Below are 16,056 nucleotides of genomic sequence, written 5' to 3'. Positions count from 1 at the left end.
TACTTTATATCTGCATACATATAGCACTGGATACAAAAGAAACTTAATATGCAAATTTCTAGTCACCAGAGTTGAATATTAAAATAAAGTATAATCACTCAGTCATTTCTTCTTCCTCTCTTTCTCCCTCCTTGTAGGAGCTTCCAGCCATGTGCATATAAGGAAAAGTACCGCACAACTGAATCATGTTTTCAGTCACATAGTCTATAAATGAAATACAAGGATTCAAATTCTGGTTCCACCATTCGATATGTAGCATCAATGGTTTTCTTTTTTCTTTCAGATTCCTTTGCCATTTCTTTGTTATTTTCCTCAGATTTTATATGTATATATTATAAAATGTATAGAAAATGCCCATCGGCTTCAGCTTCGATGACGGCCAGAATGTATCGTTAGTCTTTGTTTTCACTTCTTCTTTTATGGAACAATGAAGTATGTGTATTCAAAAAGATACTGCGGGAAGAATGTGCTATTCAAGGCTAGGTATTAAACATGGTGGCTTCTGCTTCATTATCTTCTGTATCAACTTCTCTAGGAAAAATCAGCTGTCATATTCTAAGGATGCTAAGGAAACCCTAAAAACGTCCACAAAGTAAGATTTGGGGGCCTCCTACTTTAGCCACGCTAAACTCTCAACAGTATGCGGGAACAACAGTGACAGCATTGCTTACTGCTACGAGTCAAATTTAGAAACAACAGCAGGCTCAACTGATTTCATTCCTGCAACACATTGCCCTTATTATCCCTTCCAAAAACCAAAACCATTAAATACCTCTACCTGAGATAATAAATACTTCTTGATATTTGTAGCAGAAATGTTGGGTGTGATTATGAAGCAAGACATAATGAATGCATTGCCTTTCAATATTTCAAAATGAATTGGGAAATCAAGCAGGAATACCAGCTTTAGAATATCAGCAATATATAATATATGTATCTATTGAATTGAATAAAAAATGTCACTACAGTGATTACATGGTTGCAGTTATATTCCTTACATTATTCTTGATTAAGACAAGAGGCAAACAATATAAAAAATAAAATTTATGTAAGTGTAAATTCTTAATTTGGGGGACAATCAAATGAAATTGTATACTAAAATCTATACAAACATATCATTCATAATAAAATAGAATTTCTGTAAAATTTTACCTCTCAGCAAAATGAAAACATATATAGATTGATACAGATAATATAGATGATATAAATGATGTAGACAGATGAACACTTTGTAAAATATAGAGATGATAGATAATAGATAGATAGATACATAGATAGAGATAAAGAGATATATACAGAGATAGATAGATACAGAGATAGATACATAGATACATAGATGGATGTATGATAGATACATAGATATAGAGAGACATATCTAGAAGCGTAGATAGATACATAGATACATAGAAGATACATAGAAAAGATGATACTAGATAGATGATACATAGATTCTACTATCCTTGGTGATATTTTTCAAATAGCTACAGATACATAGATTTCCTTATTTTCCATTTCTAATTTGAATCATACTTGGAATTTTCAAGGAGGAAGGTGCTATTGGCAGATTTATTGGGTTCACTGCTTATTATTTATTTCACTGAACAGCTTGGGAATTTAAATGAGAATCTGGCGACACTAACATGCGTATATTAGGTTATCAACTAGGATTCATTACTTAAAATGTACATCTACTAATAATGATATGGGATTTAAAATCAACATATTCTAATACATTTGTATAACGCACATAACTACTTCTAGGTGATAAAATGTTTCCTATTTAAATTTACCGATTCTATCATTGTATTATGTCACAAACCTTTAATCATCTTGAAAGCTAATTAAAAATACTAAAATCTATGATTAGATTAAGGGCACTCATTATCAACAACCCATCTTCTAGCAACACTTCTAATAAAAATGACATAAATTATTATTAATAAAACTGTTACCTTGTTCCTCATTTAAGTAATTCTATATATTGTTTCTTCTGTAGCATTTTATGTCTGATGTGATTTTGGCAAATGTTCACAGTTAATCAATACTAACTTACACCAGATACTATATTTCCTATAGCCTGTCTTTTTTTTATATTCATGTACAAGAATATAATGGATGTCCTCAAGAGTTTGCTGTGCTGTGTGCGTGATTCCTTAAGGAATCTAGTGAGCAATGGCATAGCTAACTGCCTCCTGCTCTGGATTGCTGAATGTTCAGTAAGAAAGCACTCACCCACTTTGCACTACCACCCAAGCACTTTCCAACTTGCTTTCAGTAAGACACCCTGACAGTACTCTTTGGTCAAATAGCTTTTATCAATAACAGAATGACAAAACCTTTCAACTTAGATTACTGCTTTCTTTTTCATATTATCTCTGTTTTCTTTCCCAACCACCCTTCCTAAAATTCTCTTTGAAGGCACACATTAGCATTTCTGATTACATGCATTTTTTAAAACTCAGTTTCCTATTAATTCCATGACTGACCAACAACTGTGGTTTTTTTTTTAACTTAAAAGCCCATTAACTTATCGCCATAATTTATATATAATGTCCTTATTTGTATATGATTTGCTGATCTGAACCATTGCTTCTTGCTTGCATTATTTTCTTAAAGTAATTATACAAGTGTATATTTGTTCTATATCTCTTCAGCAAGATATAAACTTCAATAACGCTTTTTTCTCTTTCTAATGGATTGATTTCAACAACCTGAGTTTGATTATTTCCTTCTGTCTACTCCTTTTGTGTGTATTTCTTTTTCCCCCCAAAGCTTCAGGGGTACTATTAAATTGTTAGTATAAAAACTCTCCAATTTGTGTATAAAAGTGCTTAGTGCAATGAACTTTCCTCTGCACACAGTTTTCATTTTGTCCCACAAGCTTGGGTATGTTGTGTCTTTATTGAATTCTAGAAATTCTTTAATTTGTGGAATAATATTTCACATTGGTTCGTATAAAGAAAAATCTTCAAGTTTCGTGTGTGTGTGTGTGTGTGTGTGTGTGTGTGTGTGTGTGTAAATGTGGGTGGTGTGTAGACAGGGTGACATCTACTTTAATTGCATAGTTGGAAGTTCCTGCTTTTTGACAGTTTTATTACTATTTTATTTAAATATTACATCATAAATTATTTACAATTTATTTTCATTCCTTGAAAATGAAATCAATGATTTTGGTAAAATCCATTAAATAAATTCAAGGCCTGTCTTCTATATATCTGTTTATTTACTTTGTTAATCTCTGCAATAGTACTGCACTGTAAGGCAAAAAAGTCTAAATGACTTTAAAGATTCTGGCCTCTTTATATGCTTATATTATAAAATAGCCTGAATGCAGTTGATGGTTGTATTGTAGGCATAAACTCAAAAGAACAAATGTAAATTATTTATCTTTTAGTTGAATGAAAAGATTTAACCTTAAAGAGGTGCTGGCAGCCCCTACTGTTAAAGGGCTGAAGCTACAAATGATGTAACCCTGTGGCCTTGAAGAAACAAACTATCATCGTTAGAATAGAGCACAAGGTTGGAAACAAATGGCTAATTCTAGAAGAATCTCTAGTTCTAAATCTACAGGCAACCACTATCTGTTAACAAATGTTCATGTAGGAAATCAAGGTTTCTCTCAGATGTTTTCATAGTTGACTGCTCAGTCTTGGTCAGTTATCAATGATAATCAATTATGAGAAACTAAGCCATTTAGAGAAAATGAATTCATATCATTTTAAGATGTCATGAAAGTAGTATTTCATGATCAGGGAAAAGGTAATATCAATCAGTTTCCAAGGAGCATCACTACCTGAATGCTTCAACCTTACTGGACATATCTCTAACCAAATGACTGTGCTTCCTTCCAACAAGGTTCTGGGTACAAAGTCCTCCCTGTCCTTAAGCTTCTGGGATCATTCTGCCTTTTCATGTTTGTCTGTTTTTTGTTTGTTTTGTCTTGTTTTGTGTTTGTTTTTATTTGTTTGTGTTTTTTGCTTTTTTATTTTTTTTAACAGAGGCTTTAGATATTTCACCTTATGGACTAAAAGAACTAATATTCAAAAATTCAGAGGAGACTTTTTTATTTTTTGTTTACTTTGTCATTTATTCTTTAAAAATTCTTACATATATATTCCGACATGAAGCTTATTTGATCTGATATATCTGAAAAACTACTTAATATATTTTGAGGTGTTTTGTATAATATAGTATTGAATTATATACTATTAACAATAAATATCCCTATTAGATCTTTGAGATTTCTTGTGCTTTTCATATTTTCCATATAGCAGAGAAATAAGAAGGCTGGTAGTCAGGCACTACATCAGCCATGAAGAGATGAAGCTTGTCAGAGACTCAGAATCTAATGTGCAGACACCAAAGCAGCTATGAATCAAGTAGCAAAGGGATCTGTTAGAAACCTCATCAATTGTGAGGATATATTAAAAAAAAAGTGAGAGTTGTGAAGGGAGCACAAAGCTTCCTTACTGTTTTGGGTTCTCACAATCGATGAAGAAATAAATGAAATGTTTTACGAATCTGTTCTCACTCTTGTTTTCTATTATCACCACCTCAATTCAATTTCTCAGCATCTTTCACCTGAACAGTCATAATAGCTTCCTAAATAATCGCTCCTAGGAGAATCTTTTTTTTTATCCTTTCCACTGAATATCATATTTCCTCCAGTTACGCTTTTATCAAGTTTGAACTGAATGTCTTTTTCCTCAGACTTTTATCTTCTCATGTCATTCAGAAAATTTCTATTCCTTAGTGAGTGCTAATCCATCATTCACAGTTTGAAGTGTCTAAACAGATGATTAAGAAAATAAATAGTACAGAAGGTAAGCACCTCACAATATGTCATCTCCTGTTTGCTTCATGTTTGCTTCAAAAGAATTCTCCTGGCATTAAAATTGACACCATCGTAAACTAACCAGAGAAACTAACCATGGAGATGGAGAGACATGCTGTCAAAGAAAGACAATGGAGATTTTAGGGTTAAAACCTAGGTAAAAATACAGAGTAAGTTGAAGTGTTTTCCTTGTATCTTACTTCACTGATTATTTAAAGAGTATGATACATAGAAAATGAAGATAGTTTCTTCTGAAATAGAAAGCACACCATGTACATTTTATCAGGAGTGCATACAACAACTGACTGTTCTTAGAAGGATTCACAGACATATTTTGTACAAATAAATATACAGGACACAAAGATGCATAACTGTTTTTCTCAAAGCATGCATCTAAAAGAACCAAGTCAAAGACTGAAAATGGTGGTTCAGTCTCTGACAGAAAATACCTGTAATTATTCAAAGACAACAGAATATTTTACTTTAATTAGAATTATGAGGCTGAGTGTTTGAAAATTGTACAGACGTTTGAAATGGTCATAAAAGAGCATGAAAGTGCATTGAGTCAATTAAATTATAAGTGACCTACAATAACACTACCTGATATGCATATTGTGGAAGATCAATTTGTTCAGGTGCTAAAGCAAATAAATTAAAGGGATTGCTACTTTATAGAAGCACATATCAAGCTTGCAAATGACACTAAAGAGAAGAGAAAATGTGATTTCAAATAATTACCTAGCAAGAATGATATTCACAAACATATTTTACATAAAATAATTTATAGCATCATAATTTAATTATTGAAATAAAAAGGATCATGGTTATATAAGATATTAAATGTATGGAAATCTGTAGAACCCTGAGAATATACATGAGACTATAGCATGTCTAAATTTAAACAGTATTTTAATTTAAAGCATTTAATAAAAATTAATGGCAAGAAAAGTTCAGAAAACACAAAATTTTTAACTATGGATTTAAGGAAGTTGTTGAGATTACTCAAAGCCTGAATTTGAACTAGATTAATAGCATTTTTATTAAACTGTTCAGGGGTTAAAATTGTCAGTGTACTTCTATAAAATAGAACAGTTTGCTTCTCTGAAAAATTTACTAAAGTACAAATCTGCTGTGCTTGTCTGTATGTGTGTAATTATTATACATGTGTATATGTGTTTATGAGTGTTTGTGAATGCACACCTTGTATGTGTTTATATATCTGTACATGTGTTTCTGTTAGGTATGTATCTGTGCATATATGTATGTGAACATGAGGTACATGCATCTGTTTTGGGGTATGGATAGACACATGCATCTATGTATGTGTATTTATGAATAGTAAGATTAAACAAATGAATAAAATGTAGACAACGACTGAATATAAATTGACTGAATAAAAACTTTAATTAATTAATAGCTTTTAAAGTGTAAATTGAATTTTCCAATTCGTTAACGGTTCTCTAAATGGTACAGAACACGGTCTTTTATTCAATAGTTTGGGTTCCATTTAGAACCATCAAGGACTTTGAAGTTCAGAGGTTCTATATTTTGAAAGTACATAATATGTCTTCTTTAGCAGGTTTCAGAAGCAAAGCATAAGATGATGTCTATGTGGGTGTGATATGGGAAATGAAGAAATCACTCTGCTTGAAAATATCACACTTTACCATTTGGAGAAAGTCAAGCCTGCATAACCATATGCTATTTAGAAACAGCTAAGATAATTTCCAATATTTATATTGCTTTGGAATATTCCACACTATTTTTTGGGTAGGCCAATGTGAGGCACTGAAAAGTCTAATGTTTCACAAAAAAGAAATAAATGAACATACTGTCAAAGATGAAATACAATCTTCATTTTTTTTAAGTAAACTATTTCTCAAAGACATGAGTTGAATGTATGTATCTTTTACAATTATGTCTTTATAATTGTAGTCATGCTCCCTAAGAAAATTCATAGTTTATAATATTGCCAACAATACTGTTAAATGTATATTTAGGGTTACTCACATCTAAATTGTATTGTAATTATGCATTGTAATTACTGCAGAACTAACTCCTACGCCTCTTGGAGATGATTCATACTCAAGACTTGATATAATTGTGAAGTAGAAAGTATTTCATTCAGTAAACACATTGAAATATGGGTGTGATTTTTCATTCATTAACCACTGTAAGGTTATGTTATATATAAAACATCATAATACATGGAAAGTAAAATTTAGAGAGATTCATAATTTCAGTAATTGTTATTGTAAGCATTACTCTGACTTGCAAGTACCATCTGCCAATTTAACATTGTTGTCTGCTCTTTTGTGGTTTAAAGAAGTAGAAACCTTTCTGAAGACACAACAGTTGAAAGGAAATCATATGAGAAAGAAAAGATAAATAACATTTGACTTAAGGAATGGGATTACAAGGTTAACATAAGTTTACCTGTCAGGTCATCCCTATTCCATTACCCTACCACATTTATCGGTGTCATAATTAAATGGCAGGCAACTTTGTCAGCAAAAGAGACAGAAAACTTCTTGGAGATGAAATTAATGAGTGCGAGAAGGCAGTAAAGCTGTAAAGGTAATTTGAGTTTATGCAAGGGCTTCTTCTTTCTAGCAGGAAATAAAAATCTCTCATGTTCCTCTTCTAGCATGTGCAGCTTGTGTGTGTGTATGTGTGTGTGTGTGTGTGTGTGTGTGTGTGTGTTTTACTGGTCTGTGTGCATGTGTTTCTAGGCTTTTAAACTAGTTTGGAATGCAAACAGGAGAGGCAATTATGAGTTTCATTTCAGTTTGCTTAAATGTTGAGTTGTAGCTTCATGTTTGTATCTGTACTGAATGATCATGATGTTTTTTGCATTTATCAATGGAGAAGAATTTATTTATGAGTTACTCAAAAATATGAAGGCAAAATTTGCCCTGTATGATTTTATATCAAATACTGACACTTAAGAAGCTTTAATTATTGCTCACAAGTAAGGTAAGTAGAGAACATATGATATCACATATTCACATTCTCCCTCACTCTTACTTATAGAATTATTTAGTAATCTGTGTCATAAGCCCCAGTACCAATTTTTACAACACAAAAAATATTGAGTTGAAAATCTTTCTTAATGAAAATCGGTTTGACATATAGCCCTATCTACATCACCAGATGAATTTTAGTCTATCAAAGCTGACAAAATAATCCAAAATAAGAAAAATATTCAAAAATTGACTACAAAATAAAGGTAGTGTTTCTTCCATAGAACAAAGAAACTGGCAAACTCAATGTGACACTGGAGATGTGAAAATCTGTACACAGTAGTGATTAGTGTTGGGTACATGCAGGAAGACGGATGGCAGCAGAGGAAAAGCTTCCCAATATGCAGGAAACAACAAAGGCGGATGTTTTGGTACCATCATGAAAACCAGAAGCCATAAATAAGAAGTCAGCGGATCTAAGGATCCTCTAGATGGAATAGATGGAAAACATAGTGTGTTCTTTTGTATAACCTCTGCAGATGCAGGTGAGAAGGGCTGATAAATGGGATTTAGATAAAGACATAATAATGGTTTTTGAAAATCTACATTTTGAAATGTCTGTTAGCAAGTTAATAGGCAATAATGACTAAGCAGTTTTAGATACAGCACCCACACTTATAATGGTTACTGACAGAGAATGGTAAAAGTAGAAATTGTACACATTAATGAGATATTAAAATCTCTCTCTCTCTCTCTCTCTCTCCTCTCTCTCTCTCTCTCTCCGTCTCTTACACACACATACATACACATACATACACACACACACACACACACACACACACACACACACCCATCATATGAAGGAAATTTGTTTTAGAATTATCCCTATAGATAGATAGATGACCTGATGTTTTATTAGACAATGATATTTTAATCCTTGTCTTCTTGAACTTGATGCCTTTATTTTTCCAGATCTACAGAAATCCTCATGGAATCCAAAGAGAAAACCTTCCTTAGTGGACATCTCTGTTTTTTCCTAATTTTCAAGTCCTACTGACAATGTGATCATTAATTTTTTTCTCTACAATATTCTGAAGATAACTTATTTAAGCTGAGTTACTTTTTCATACCTTTCCTAATCCTTTTCTGTCTTTTAAATCTGTGAGTTGATAATATATTCTCTCAGATATGATAGTATATATTCATATAACATATTTAATTTAGTATATTTTTCTAGAAGTTAATGTAATAAAATTGGTTAGTATGAGAAGAAGGTACTGAGCTATAATTGACAGCAGCTACTCTTATACATTCCACTTATAAGTAGCTGATTTTCTTGTGTATTTTAAAATATTAATGACTCAGATTTGGAGTGTCTTTTCTTTATTATTGTCTTTGTTAATTATGAAACAATTTTAGAGGAATTGAACTATGAGGTTATACAGCTGAAAATATGAAAACATTGCATGGTATCCAGTCAACATTTACATATTTTGTGCTTTATTGGATAAATTCTTCATTAAGAGCACAAACTACTGAAAGTGTAGCTTGTTTCTGAATAAGTCACCTATGTCTTTTTGGAAACTTATCTTCAAAAACAATAATTATATTACCTGTGAATTACACTTTCTTTTGGTTTATTTTTTGTAATTTATATACAGAATATAAAACTATTATTTTACTGAACATTTTATTCTTTCTGCCTCTTTTTAGGTTTACAAATTTTTCTTCATTTCATGGTGATATGAATAAGAACCTATCTTTTCTATTACTCATAAAATGCATTTGTAGTCTTTCATTTTGGGATATAATCAAAGCAGATGGTATTATTTTAATTACTTCAGTATTTTCAAACACTTACATCCATTTATTGGATGCGTGCTGTCATTTATTTGAAGGAAGAAACATACATAAATCTCCATGAGAGATAACTTGCTGTAGCATTTTCAGTGTGTAATATTTATGCAGTTGTAAGCAGAAATTTAAATCTTTCACCACAGCCACTTTTATTAATATGTTTTAATTTTAAAATGCATAAGGTATAATCGTTGGAAGATTCTTCTTCAATTTAGGGTTATTTGAGGATGCCATTGAAAAGGCTAAAAATAAAAATGTATTTGTTTGGATATCCATGAAAGTCAAAGTTGTACTTAAGCAATGTAAGAACACAATAAGAACCATCAAGGAAATGTGATGTTTAGCAATTATTTTTTTGCGATTGCTGGTAGTTTTCTATAGCTGTATATAGATTTCAATACTTAATAATTCATTGTATGCTTTATTCATCAAAATTCTACATATCAACATGACTTGAGTTGGAGCATAAGAGGGTTCAACATAGGCAGGCACTGTGATGGATGAGTCTTACTTTTCCTTTTGCTATTCTTTCTTTGAAGAGGCTAAACAGAGCTTCTTCAGATGCAGCTCAGAGGCTGCAAGACCACATTCCAATGAGACACACATGATAGACTTTAGCTCCTTAGGGACCATCATTTTAATGATCTATTAAACAATCTGACAGCTTTATCCACTGCCTTTTATTATGAAAAGTCTGTTACTTCTCAAATGCTTGCTGAGATGTAAAATGAATTATATTGATCTGAGAGCTTCATACATCATCCTTAACATCTTTATGACATTTTAATGAAACTACAATGCTTTCATCTTTTATACTATAAAAAGACTCCCATCTGATATGTTGTAATCTCAGCTATAAAAGAACTTAAAGCACTATTAAGCAAAATTTCAACATGTGTCAAAATAAGAAATATTGAGATGAACTACTGGGAGAGAGTTTTTAAATAATGTACCCATTTTGGAAACTTTACTAAAATAATGTCAAATGAAATATTTGAAAGAAAAAAAAACAATAGTTTCTGTAACACCTTTCTTATAAACACACTATTTCAGCAGATGATCAATCTATGGGAAGAATATTATTCTTGGCTGGATAAAGGAAGGGAAGAAGAGTGGATGTCTTCTCTGAGTGAGTAATCTCACATTAAAATGATGGGCTGATTTTCCATTCCAGATGCAGCAGTTGACTTAAGATTAAGTCCAATCAATTAAGATCAAATGGGCAGCCAAAAGTTTGCCAAATATATTCTAATCACTGGCTCTGGCCATATCCAGTTGAACACAGGCAGTTTTTTCAGGAGGAACAGAAAGCATGATTCAGAGTAATACTTTGCATAACTGCCCTTTTAAAACCTTAAATGTTGACATTCAGATGTAGTATTTTCCTCTAACACTTTTCACTCCTGCTCATGCCATTAATGCTGCCCAAATATGCTCTTCGACATTTATAAATAGCAATTTAAAACACAAATATTTGCTTAAAGCAGGCTTTGGAAAAACACTTCATGAGGCACTTCCCATATACTTTGCCATTTCACCCCCAAAAGCATGTACAATAGAATCACTCCCACATCTTTGTCAGCATTTTGCATCCTGGCACCTGCACCTCAGACCACAGTCAGAACCCCTGCAGTGAGTACCTTTTAAAGAAAAATATTCCAAAGTGCAAAAATATTTTCAAATGGGGCAAAGTGTCAGTGTTTTACACTGTCCTATAAACATTTTGTTAAAACCAGACATCACTTGTGATAAGGACATAAAAACTCTATCACCAACCTCATTACTGTATTACTTCAAATTCATTTATAATGTTTATTTTGGTACAATAAACCAACTAATTAGCATTTAAAGATACATGGACCAAATAACTTGTGGAATATTGCTCAAAGAACTTATATTTTAATAATCTTTTAAACTTCCATTGTTGAGATGAATTAAAACACAATGTCTGTTCTAGTTGGGAGAAAAGTCTATCAGTCACTGATCAGGTACAAAGCTCTTCCTTTCTCCCACAAAAGTGTTTAGGAAAATAATTATAATTTTGTTGTTCAATTTTCTAGTGATGCAAAGGATGTTCTCTCTGATACTTGTAATGTTTTATTTTAAAAATAAGTGTCTCAAAGAACATAAAACAGAAGATTCTCTCTCTTGAATTATGTTAAGGTCTATAACCCAAATTAACTATACTGCACTGCAATATACTGTAAGTTAAGGTATGAATGCTTTAAACAATATGTGTGGGAGAAAACTGACTATGTACAAACTTAAAGACAGAACATTTCAAAATTTAATCACAGCATCATTTGAAAATTCAAATAATCTTACAAAAATACATGGCAAATTCAGATGCTAAAATCAGCAATTTATATGTCAAAAGTAAAGATTCATTTTGAATATTAAATTCCTGCATATTAGAATTTTTTATTTTTAATAGATGCTTAAAAGAGAATTCTAACTGTTCCACAGAATCATGAATAAGTGAAGTGATAATAACTTCAAAAATGTAAAACTAAACAAAAAATAAACAAAAAACTCCTGAAAATTATTAGAGTAATTTGCAGGCTGTCAATGAAGACCAAAACTTACCTGCAAACTTGATGTGGAATTTGTTTTCTGGTTTTAATATCTGAACATACAGAGGACAATTTGGGGCAAAATCTTTCACAGCCCATGCTCTCAAAATTGTTTGATGATCCTGAAATGATAAAATCCAAAATACCCTGAAATTAAATTTAACACTATAAATTAAAATAATAATAAGGCAATTCACTTATCAAATGATCACATTTACAGTTAAGGTTTGAACATTAAAAACAATTCTGGTCATCTCTCTTTTGATTTTGATTTTTTTTGAGAAAATGTCTTCTATATTACTATTATATGAATAATCTAATATGTTCTCTGCATGAGAGCGGTCCTCATAGTTGTTTTTCCCCTAATGTTTTAAATTTATTAATATTAGGAATCCCTATTTTTGTTCTGTGAGGATTGTCATTATGAGTAATAATGTAATTTTTCTTTTATAACTCTGATTATGCTTAGTTTTATCTAGCTATTCCTTTATCAATTTTTAATGTTCTAACTCTTAGGCATGTCACTGGTTGAATTTGGAATTAGATCCTTTATAGAAATCATCACCTGAGAATGGTGGCAAAAGACTAGTCAAGATACTTCAGAGATAGAAGAAGGGATGTCAGAAGTCCCTGGCCACATACACGCGCATAACAAACTGAATACAGTCTGGAGGACTCCCACACCATCTTGTTCTTTAGCAAGACCAAAATGGCTAAGAACCAAGAGGCCATATTTTGTCAGAAACTAGATCTGCCTGCACCATGTCCTGACTTCCTTAATCTATTTCTTATCAACCACACATTTTATTTTGCTCTGTTGTATCAGTTTGAAGAAGACAGTGATGTCAAGTTACATGAAACTTGATAAACAATAGGTATGAATGTGCATAGGTATCTTCATGAAGACATATTAACATCATGAGAACACAAAGGATATTACTAATATCTCTCAAATGAATATCTGCTATGTAATATGAATTTAAATTTGATGTTGCAACATTATAAATAGATTAGAGTGTATGATTTTTGTTATTTCTTTCATTAGAAATCCAAGTTTTTAAAAGAAATGAACAAAAATACTAAACTGTATTTTTAAATTAATTTGTTTAATGTTATTTAGAAGTGATAGTCTATGAACTATTATAGAATCTTTAACCCGTTTGTACCTCAATATCTAATTGGACTTGAATAAGTCAGAGCTACCTTCTATAAAATACACAAGTTTCCCTCACAAAGCGTTGCTGTAAAGGAACCTCATAGTACATTCAAAGATCTTTTATTAGCTGACAGTAAATTCGGAACAAACACAAACTATATTGTATATTCTTTGAAACATCTCAGTAATAGAAATAATAAAATTTAGCTGGGCGGTGGTGGTACATGCCTGTAATCCCAACACTTGTGAGGGAGAGGCAGGTGGATTTTCTAGTTCATGACCAACCTGGTCTACAGAGTGAGTTCCAGGACAGCCAGGGCTATACAAAGAAACCCTGTCTCAAAAAAAAAAAAAAAAAAAAAGAAAGAAAGAAAGAAAAGAAAAGAAAAAAATAAAATTTAAAACATAAACAACATTAGCATTCTTAGCAATGGAATTAATAATATGGAATTAATAATTGGTTTGCCACCATCATCTGAGTAATGTGTATACGTTGCATTAAGTAGAAGAAGGAATATGAGGTGTTAAAAGGATCTACCACTGCAGAAGAGCAAATTCCTCAAGAGTTATCCTTCATGTTGATAAAAACACAAAACATAGTTTAAGATATATAAAGTGAGCATGAATGTATTTTTTTGTAAAAATTTTTGTAAAAATGAATGGAAGGAGATGAACTTTGGAGAGGATTTAAAACTTGGAAGAAACAATCAGCAGCATTCCATAGTGTCCCTTGGTGTGATGTTCTGTCCTGAGGCCATCTCTGGTTGGCTATCTCTATAGCATCAGCTGACATAATTCTTTAATAAACCTACCAGAAAGACTTAAGAAGGTACCTAGACCATTGGTGACACTGCAGTGCATTGAAAGACAGAAGAGAAATGAATTGATAATTCATGAAGTCTATACATAAATTCAAAAGTAGTTGGCTGACAAATGGACCATCTGAAAGAGGCAGAATAAACAAATTTTAAAATAATGTTGAAGTTGCTTCTAGCAGCAAGGGTAAACAAGTTGGACTCCAGTTACACGAAGTTAATTTTCTATGAAAATAAAATGTAATATCTGCTACACAAGAATGCTTATCTTTCCCCCATTCTGAGGAAGAAAAATGAAAGGCTGTATAGACACTGACAAAACAATGTAAAAGATCATAGCTGTATACATATGAAGGATATGGGTATACAGCTGTAAATGGATATAAATAATTGTATTCCAAAGAAGAAACAAAATAGAGGAAGCCAGAGAAGGAGTTGAAAAACAACAATTATAAATGGCTCAGAATTAGGAATGATGGTGTCTTCTTGAGATCAGGAAGTTTTGAACATTCTCATGGCAAAGAAACTCATCACGGGTCAAACAACTAGAATAAATGGGAAAAGCTTTAGTGTGCAGAAAGAAGTAAAAGCACAAATCACTGTGAAGCAAGGATCATATTTAATGAACAATTCTTTAAAGAGGACAGTGAAGGAAAGGAATTTTAAGAACAACAAAATAGTAAGAACAAGTATAGCAACCAGCATTAAACTACAAAAGGGAGCTTGTGGAAAAGTCTTTATGATGCCTAGAAATAAGACCAGAGGGAGGACAGAGTTTTGGCAATCAAAATGATGATATCACAAATGGCTATGGCCTATGCACTAAATAAGAGCACAGAACATTTCCCCATAAATTCCTTAAAATGGATCTATATCCATAAAGGAAAGTGTATGGACTGTCCTGTGGAGTTTCTAATCTATGCGAATACTATCAAAACTTACAAGTGTGGCAAAAAGAACATCAACAAAAGAATGAGTGAAGCCTCCTTTTAGCAACTGATACAATATTGACAAAAAATTAACTGTGAAAATGTAAGGATTTAGATTTTATTCATTTACAGAAATCACTAAACATTCTAAAGACACATCTCACAGGCAATATTATCTGAAATCAAGCATCTCTATGAAAATCAAGTATGTGATAAAAAAATTGAAAAGAGAAACAAAAATCAGAGGATATGAAAATGGTAGAATGTATCTTTGGTGCAAGATCAAGGTGTTTAATATTTAGACAAAGTAAGCATATTTCCACCCAAAGTCAATACATAAGTGCTTAAAGGAACTTTATAATAAAAAATCAACAAAAATAATCAACCAGAATAATTAGCTAATTTCCTTAAATGAATAAATAAAATAAAATGTGCTACATTTAAGCAAGTGAATATTTCACAGTGAAAACAAAAGGATGGATCAAGTCAGAAAATATGAAGACTTTCAAATAATATTCATGAGAGAGAAAATTGGGACCAATGAGCAAAGGCTGTAAAATGCAGGATCCCAAGTGCATGACATTCTGAAAGGGTGGAAGCCTGTGGACTATAATGAACTCAGGGTATCCTGGATGGGGGGTGATGGATAAAGATGAGGGACATGCCTAGAACGGAAGAGACCGCCCTCCTTCAAACTGCTTTTAAACCAATACTGAAGTCCATGGAATCTGGCTTCATATATGCCTTAGGAATACTGGGTTTGATGTGTGTATCACCACAGCTGGCTTTTAAGTGGGATATGGGAATCAAAGTCAGGGCTTCATCACTTGCAGAGCAAGCACTTTTACTAAATGTGTCAACTCCCCTTCCCAGTACATCCACTTTTGCTTGTTTAAATTTCCTTCTTTTTCCCTTTCTACATTTTCTCT

At 32.0% G+C, this 16,056-nt stretch overlaps 1 protein-coding gene across 1 annotated transcript in view; it reads right to left on the bottom strand.

Moving 5' to 3' along the window:
• The window catches only part of LOC127697044 (potassium channel subfamily T member 2), a 145,034-nt gene that overhangs the window by 101,619 nt on the left and 27,359 nt on the right, over positions 1-16,056 (bottom strand). The window contains exon 6 of the mRNA XM_052199920.1: positions 12,241-12,349. Coding sequence (XP_052055880.1) covers positions 12,241-12,349 — 109 coding nt within the window. The remainder of the gene's footprint in view (positions 1-12,240; positions 12,350-16,056) is intronic.

This window comes from Apodemus sylvaticus, chromosome 12, assembly GCF_947179515.1.
Source record: "Apodemus sylvaticus chromosome 12, mApoSyl1.1, whole genome shotgun sequence".
NCBI lineage: Eukaryota > Metazoa > Chordata > Mammalia > Rodentia > Muridae > Apodemus > Apodemus sylvaticus.
This window is presented reverse-complemented; position numbering and strand designations above follow the sequence as displayed.